Genomic DNA, 8,480 nt, shown 5'->3' with positions numbered 1-8,480 from the left:
AAATATATACAAATTCAGTAAATTCAAATATATACAAATTAGTTAAATACAAAGTAATTTGGGAGTGAGGGAACTGTTGTCCTGGTTTGCCTCCTATTTGTTTGATCACTGGTCTTTTTTAGTTTCCTTTGCTGGCTTACATATTATATGGGTAGATCTCAACCAGGAGCCAATATTCATGTTCAACTCACAGCTGGGCGTCATTGTTAAGAGGGGAAAATATAGCTGCCACCAGAAACCCCTGGGGAGAACATTTGTATTGTGAGACGAAGAAGCTTAATACTAGAGAAGGAATGTCATGGAGCAAAGAGAGAAATAACCTTGGACTACAGGAAGATCTAAGGTCTATGACACATTACTAGCAGTGTGACCCTGGACATGTCACTCAACCTCTCAGTGCCCCAGCCAACTCTAACTCTTAAATGTTGATTATGCCCCAACCTATATTGGTAGAGTTTCATCCCTGGGAGTTTTCCATGGTAATGAAATCATAAAAATAGGTCAACCCCTCTTTAGTGCCCTGAATGATGCCTTGCACACAAAAAGCTCTCAATATTTGCTGAACAAACTCATTTTTCCATCAGTTAACTGAAATGAATTTATTGTCCAGAAGATGGCACCATAACTACATATCTCCTTGATCATTGAGTAGTTTTACCCTACCTGGTAAAGCTGTGAGGAAGGATTAGTTATTTAAATCACAGAGTCTTGCAGTTTGCAGTCCCTGTCCTAATTATCCCTCTGTGGATTCCCTTTATCCATTGTCTCAATCCCTGTCTCCAGAATCTCTTACTTTCCTTTCTTTTCACTTCCTTTTTTTGTTTTCCTGCTCTGTTGTTGTTCAGTCATTTTCAGTCATGTCCCACTCTTCATGACTCCTTTTGGGGTTTTCTTGGCAAACATACTGGAGTGGTTTGCCATTTCCTTCTCCAGCTCATTTTACAGATGAGGAAACTGAGGCAAACAGTGTTAAGTGACTTGCCCAGGGTCACCCAGTTAGCAATTGTCTGAGGCCAGATTTGAACTCAGGAAGATGAGTCTTCCTGTCTTCAGACCCTGAGCTCTATGCACTGTGCCACCTAGCTGCCACAGAGTATTTATTTAAACAAAACAAAACAAAGGGAATCCTTTGAAACTCTAGAGGAGAGTTAAAGCCCCCCATTTTGACTTAAAGTAATCTCAAATTCTACCCATGTAATAACCACAGAAATAACAAGGTCTCAATTCTTGTTGAATTTCATCTTAGTGGTCTATAGGAGTAAAGTTGGAGACTCTTCTCTTAGTCAATGACTTGGATGGATATTTTAAGCTGTTCTCAGCTGGTATTTCACTAATTAGTTGAGGGAAAAAAGTGAATTTGTTCTATTCTTGCTTTGAGAAGTTTGAACATAATAGGGAATAATTTACTCTTTGAGCTCAGATCCTGAATCAGGATCCTGGGCTTCATTGTTGCATGTGGTTAGCACTAATGACAAACAGATGGTGTCATCAGTCTCTCTTTCCTTTTCCTATGACAAGTGGCCTTGATGAATGTTTGGTAGGAAATGAGGCACCACACAGCTAGTGTTACTAAATACGGTGGCTCCGTAATTTTAAAAAGTGTTGTTGATTTTTTCCCCTAGGGTGCAGGAAATGCTTTGGAAAAATCCGTCAGATAGAAGATATAGACAGACAGATCTCGTGAATTTCTTCTAATGATGGGGAAGAACCCTCTGAATATGTAAAAAATCTGAACCACAGGCAACTTTAAAAGAAATTTATCCCTATTTTCTCATCTGACCCAAATGCCTTTCCTCCTTACTGTCCATGTAAATTCCAGCCATCCCTCAAGGCCCAGAAAGTCTTATTTCTTTCATGAAGCCTTCCTCTGCTGTTTCTAGCCATATAGCTTTTATTTTTTTCTCTGAATTATTCTAGCACTTAGAGTCTGCAGCACACAATTTTTGCACTGTGTGTAAAATACATTGTACTGTTTTTGTCTAATTGTTTCAAGCCTTCGAGCCAATTGTAATCACTAATAGCTTCTATTTATATAGTACTTCAAAAACATGGTCACAATTGATCCTCATGAAAAACAGAGGAGGTAGGAATGGCAGTGATTATTATTCCCACTTTATAGATTAAGAAACTGAGGCTCAGTTAGGTCAAGTGCCATATAGCTATTAAGTGTTGTAGGTAAGATTTGAACCCCCATTTTCTTTAAGTCTCTGTGTTATCTTCCAATACCAAGCTGACTCCCACTGAAGGCAAGTATCATGTCTAATACTTCTGTTTCCTTCATTATGCCTAATCCAATTCTTGGTACAGAATTAAGTACCCTTTTATTAAACATTTCTCAACTGTATTGCTTTCAAGCCCACATAGTAATATAAAGTGATTACAAATAGGGGTCCTGTTCAAACTTTTAAAAGAAATATATAAAGATGATTTATCATTATTTGCATATAACTGGATGCTGTTGTGTTGGCAGCAATTTTAGCTCTTACTAAGATTAAACCTTTCTACAATGAAGTCTGTACTTTCCCATTGCTTTGTAAATATCTCTATCTTTCTGGTAGATGTTTGATGTTAATGAAGTGACCTACTCTCTTTTTCTTGATGTTTCTTAAAATAATGCTGCCTGACATAAATAATTTTGCAACAATGCCCATGATGGTCATGATGCATTATAACCAAACCCATTTTGAAGTTATATAATTCAATCTTCATCTATCTGTGAGGTCCTGTGTTAGGCACTGGAGATACAAAAAACAGAGACTCCTACTCTTCTGGGGCTTACTATCTACCATGAGATGGTATGGGATTGGGGTAGGCAGGATATGCTTATATGTACAGAGGTAAGTAAATCAGCTTAAGGAAGAAGTTTTTGGGGAAGCTTATTATCATACTATTACTTGGATAATATTGTTCTGATTAAACTCCTTACCCTGATTTCAACCAACACATTGTTTTTGCAGAACCAATAAACAGGGTTAGGCAGCATATTTCTGTATAGGCAGTTCTTAATCTACAACAATTCAGTGAAAATAAATTCCCATTTGCACTGCTCTGCCAATTTTGCCTATGTTATTATTTCAGCAAACATTTTTGAAGTGTTTCATATTTGCAGAGTCCACATTGGTAGGCATAAGGGGGAGGTACAAGAATATATTGATCCTATCATCAGAGGACATTCTTTGTCATGCGTGCTAATGCATGCATACTGATTTCTATAATATCAGTTACATAAAATGAACATGAATAATGCCACAAATTTGGATAATAACTCATAGTTACATAGTACCTTAATTTTTATGACATTTTCTTCCCAATCATTCTTTGAGGTAGAGTAGCATATGTATTGTTTTAGGACAATGGAGTCACATCATACACATATTATACTTGTGCAAATGCAGCTATGAGAGAGGCAGAGAGAGATAATAGAGAGACAGACTTAGAGAGAGAGGGACAGAGAGATAGAGACAGAGAAGAGAGAGGGAGGGAAGGACAGAGACAGAAATAGAGACAGACAGGGACAGAGAGACAGAGATAGAAGTAGAGATAGTGACAGAGACACAGAAGCAGAGACAAAGAGGCAGTGACAGAGACATGGTGAGACAGAGACAGAGAAGACAGAGAGGGGGAGAGGACAGAGACAGAAAGAGAGAGATAGACAGTGACAGAGAGACAGATAGAAACCGAGAAAGATACAAAAAGAGAGTGACAGAGACACAGTGAGATGGAGATAGAAAGAGAGACAGATATAGAGAGACAGACAGAGATACAGAGAAAGATAGAGATAGAGAGAGGAAAAGTACATTAGTGTGTACAATATCAGTCACCATCCCATTTAATGAGCAATAGGTCATAGAGTCCAAATTGAGTGTGAAATGGGAGACATGAATCTGCTGTGCCTTCAGTCATTCTTAGTTTCTGCATGCTTCTTACAGCATTAACCTCTGCTCTAATGGGATGCCAATCCTTCTTCTATCTATTTCTGGGAGCTAGTATCTCCCAGGATACTTAACACCAGCATTGCAGTTATATCATGACTCCTCTTGGTCTGTTTTACCAGCCTTAAAAACTGTGGGCTGCCCCAGCCTTGCACACTCCCCAAGGCAAAGCTGCTCCACCTTTCGACCTAGGCATTCCCTGTCTGTCTCTACTTCTTAGAGATAGTGGGGGAAGGTGAGAGGGTGGCTGAATGAAAAGAGTTTTGAAATGAGGGAATGTCTAGGGAGCTTCTCTTGATTGCTCTAGGTCTTCTCAGTAAAGAAGGGGATGAGACCATCTACTAGGGCCACAGGCCAGGATGGACTGGGGTTCTAGAGTGTAATCCAGTGGACAAGAAGCCGGGTTCCTTCAACCTCACACACTGGTCTGACTTAGAAAATAGGAAGAAATCCAAAGGATGCTGTAGACCCAGAAAAGATGTGGTGCAGGGCTTGGAGTCAGGAAGACTTGAGCTCAAATTAGCCTTAGATATTTAGTGTTTGTCATTGAGCAAGTCACTTCACCTCAGTTTCCTTAGCTGTAAAATGGGAATAATAATAGCACCTATGTTGCAGAGTTGTTGGGAAGATCAATGAAGATAATATTTGTAAAAAGTGCCTGCAACAGGACCTGGCACACAGCAGGTTCTACATAAATGCTCATTTTCTCCCTCGCTTCAGGAAGCCTTCCTCTGTCATGCAGAGCCATGTAGCTAGATATTGTAACAAAGATTTCTCTTCTTCAAACCTTGTGGTGGTGTCTGTGCCCCAAACCTCAGGGGGTTTGGCAGCAAGGTCCTGACACACAAACTTTCTCTCGGATATAATCAACACAAACAGAAATATATAAGGGAAAACCAGCTAGGAACATCAGATTCCTGTAAACCTACCATGGCATCCTAAAGATGTCTCACTTGGCTCTTTATCTTTCCCTTCTTCTAACATGAGCAGCTTTAGCCGAATAATGAGCCAGCCTCTAACACCTGGAAAGGGACCTTTCTCCTTCTGGTCCTTAATAAGTGCTCATTGCAAACAGCTCCAAAACGAAAGAGAGGCTAATGCAATCCTCAAAACCACTGCAGAGATGCTGCCTTTGCTGACCCCGTACTCAGATGCTCTGGCTTTCTGATTGTGCTAGGGTTAAGAAAATAGTTGGAGACTACAACAGCATCAGTGATTTGTATCTTTTCTAAAAAATATAATTTTATTGATATATTTTGTTGTTATATCACCTATATTTCCCGCTGTATCTCCTTCCCCTCTCTTCTCTCAAAGAGCCATTCTAAGTAAGAAAGAATTTTTTAAGGGAAAAAGAGGAAGAAGAGGGAAAAATAAACAAAATCTATTAAGATTAAAAAAAATCTGAAAATATATGCAATGCTCTACAACTTTGGATCTAGGAAATTTGCATTTTAGTGAGAAAAGAGATCAGAAAGTTCAAGGCATTACATTAGGCAGACAATTTTAAATTAAAAATTTTAATTGATTTAATTTTGAAAATTTTAGAATTACACATCATTTCTCCAAAGAAATGGTGAAAGTCTCAGCAATTTGTAATTACTGGGTTAGCTATGAATGAACAAAGCAAAGGTAGCTCAAATCTCATCTCTTGCAAGAGATGGTCTCCTGGTCCTCCCCTCCCCATCCCTTCCCCTCACTGCTAATGCCTCCCCTCTGAGCTTGTATGTACAGTTATTTGCACATTTTCTCCTCCAATAGAATGTAAGCTCCTTGAAGGCAGGTTCTTTGTATCTCCAGGCTTGCTTAGCACAGTGCCTAGTAAGCTAATAATAAAAGCTTGTTGAATGATGGCTTTAGATTGCGAAAGAGCTAACCTACTCACATTCTTAGCTGATTCAAGTATCTTCTTCATACTGTAGTATAGTACTCAAGATTTTCTATACCCCAAGGCCCCCAGAAAGTTAATCCAACTTTTATAGTCAGTATTTTGTGGGTAAGAATCCTCCCCAAATTTTGGTTCAAAGCTCCACGAATGCATGTATTTTTCCTGGTTAGTCTTAGTTATACCACTAGGTGGTGCAATGGGTAGAAAGCCAGACTTGGAATACGGAAAACTTTATTTCAAATCCTGCCTCAGACACTTACCAGCTGTGTAGCCCTGGGTATGTCAAGCCTCAGTTTCTCCTCTTTAAAATAGGGATAATAAGAGTACCTAACTCTCAGGGCTAATTAGATAAAATTTGTAAAATGCTTAGCAAACCTTAAAGTGTTATATACATGCTATTGTTGTTGTTGTTATTTCTAAGCAATGGCATTTAATGAGATACTGTTCTAATAAAAGTTATAAATCTGTAGATTTTCCCTTAGAAATCTATACATCATTCTCTCACCAATACATACACCCTGAGTGGGAAGAGTTGATAAGTTGTGTGTGTAGAGGGCATGGTAACATATGCCAGTTAGTGGTCAAAATTCTGTTGCTTTTGGTTTTTAGGTGGTAGAAGCCAACCTCCATGATGACTTCCATTGCTTACTTACCAAGAGTGTGCAGGATTCCTGTTGGTCCCCTGGAAAAGCTGGCATCCTCTGACTGCTCACCTTCCTAGTACTGCTGCTGGGCTGTGGCCAATCAGAGTCCTTATCTGTCTGTTCTCCTTTGCCTTTTTGCTTTCTTATGATCTGCAGTGGTGGCAATGAAAGGCAGCTAGTTACTGGAAGGAGTCCTTTTTTCGCTTCGAAGGCCTGGGTGTTGATTGTAGTGATTAAATATACTTTGGGCTCAGCCACACAAGAGTACTGGCTAGGATTCTAGATTCTTAAGTCTCCTGTCCTCCTCCAAGTTTGTATGTACACACACACACACACACACACACACACACACACAAACATACACACACATAAACATACACACACATATATAACAGTGTCTTTGGGGACAATTTTATGGGAGTGTGGTAGAGTAGAAAGAGTATTGACCATGGAGTTACTGGATCTGAGTGTGAATCCTGGTTTTGCTACTTACTCCCTCTGTGACATCTCCTGGCCTCAGTTTCCTTATTTGTGAAGTGAAGGGGCTTTGATTATGTGAGATGACTTCTAAGGTACCTTTCAGTTTTAGATACATGATTGTAATACAAGGTGAATTCCATTTCAATTTGGTGGCCTATTTGGGAACTCCTTCTACCCTTTGAGATGGGGTGGTAACCGGTGTGTCTGGGAGATCCAGTGAAATGGGCAGAGATTATGCAGGGACCATGGGCAGAAACCAAAGGAAGGTGATGATACTGTATAGTAAGTTTTGATGCATTTGTTATGAAGATAGAACATGGGGAAGATGAAGAAGAGAGAAAGGTTAACAGATTTCTTAGAATTTCTCCTCATTTGTTAAATGCTTTGGACTGGGGGGCACTGTTGGCTTAAAGACACTGTACCAGAAATATAGCAACATACCTTCTGCACTATGGTGGTGGCAAGCTCTTCTATCAGCTCCTCCTTGTGTTCACGTAGATAACTAGCTTCGTTCTGCTTGTCCTAACAGAAGACAGACATTTACCCATGCTGTAGTTGATAGACATACAGACCATATCACAAAATGAGGCATGCAAGGAATTTGCAATGTATTACATGTGACAGACTGGATTAAAAATGGCTTTTGTTGCCAACAGGGAGGCTGGTTTTCTTAAGGTAAGGGAAGCCTACTTCCTAGATGATGCCACTGAAGGACATATGCTATAACTGGGTCAATGATACAGTGAGATCCCACATTGGAGTGCATTTACCAGACTATCACCAGATGCTTCTGCCTTGGAAATGGCCTCTTCCACAGCCTCTTCAGCAACACGCAAGGCTACAGCCAGGGTGTCCATCATGCTATGTCCTGGTCAGGAAATAAAAATGTTACCAGGTGTCATATGATATTTTTTGAGTAGAAATGACAGTTTCAATAATCTATTATTCTTGACTACTTTCCTCAGATGAACATTAGAATATGTTCTTATGGATCATGTTGATGGAGATTGGCAATCGGCAATGAGGAAGGAAGGAAGGCAATGGAGATAAGTTAGAGGCTCTAAGTAAAAAAATCTATCTGTTACTTAGTATGAGAGTGACTTTGGGCAAATTGCTTATTCCCTCTGGACCTCAGGTCCTTCATCCACAAAATAAGGACTGGATTTGATCAGTAGTGTCAAACTCAAATAGAAACAGTGGCTACATATTGAATGAGAACACTGTGAGTTAACATTACCTATGTTGTATTATATTTTTATTTATTTTGTTAAATATTTCCCAATGATATTTTCATGTGGTTTGGGAAACACTTGGGGGTTTGGGACTGCTTGAGGCCCAGTCTCACCCCCCTTGGATCTGATCTATCTCTAAGGTCCCTCCCAGCTCTAAATCTATGATCTCAGGATTCAGAGAGTGCCAGACTCTGGATATGGTAAAAGATGATATAAGAAAACTAACCCATGTGAAAATGGACTGGACCATAAATAAATTGGAAAATAGAATCTGCACAAGTACAGAGAAAAGCTTAATTTGATTCTG

General features: G+C 39.5%; 1 protein-coding gene across 3 annotated transcripts in view; it reads right to left on the bottom strand.

Annotated features, from left to right (window-relative positions):
- MYRIP (myosin VIIA and Rab interacting protein) overlaps nucleotides 1–8,480 on the bottom strand; it is a 421,897-nt gene that overhangs the window by 64,639 nt on the left and 348,778 nt on the right. For all 3 annotated transcript variants that reach the window (XM_027872431.1, XM_027872432.1, XM_027872433.1), the window contains 3 exons: nucleotides 7,712–7,809; nucleotides 7,383–7,463; nucleotides 6,471–6,611 (listed from right to left, as the gene is read on the bottom strand). In XM_027872431.1, the coding sequence (XP_027728232.1) occupies nucleotides 6,471–6,611; nucleotides 7,383–7,463; nucleotides 7,712–7,809 (320 nt within the window). The remainder of the gene's footprint in view (nucleotides 1–6,470; nucleotides 6,612–7,382; nucleotides 7,464–7,711; nucleotides 7,810–8,480) is intronic.

Source organism: Vombatus ursinus, unplaced genomic scaffold (genome assembly GCF_900497805.2).
Source record: "Vombatus ursinus unplaced genomic scaffold, bare-nosed wombat genome assembly UNPS02014799.1, whole genome shotgun sequence".
Classification (NCBI taxonomy): domain Eukaryota; kingdom Metazoa; phylum Chordata; class Mammalia; order Diprotodontia; family Vombatidae; genus Vombatus; species Vombatus ursinus.
The sequence above is the reverse complement of the archived record's forward strand: the minus strand, read 5'-3'. Positions and strand labels throughout refer to the sequence as shown.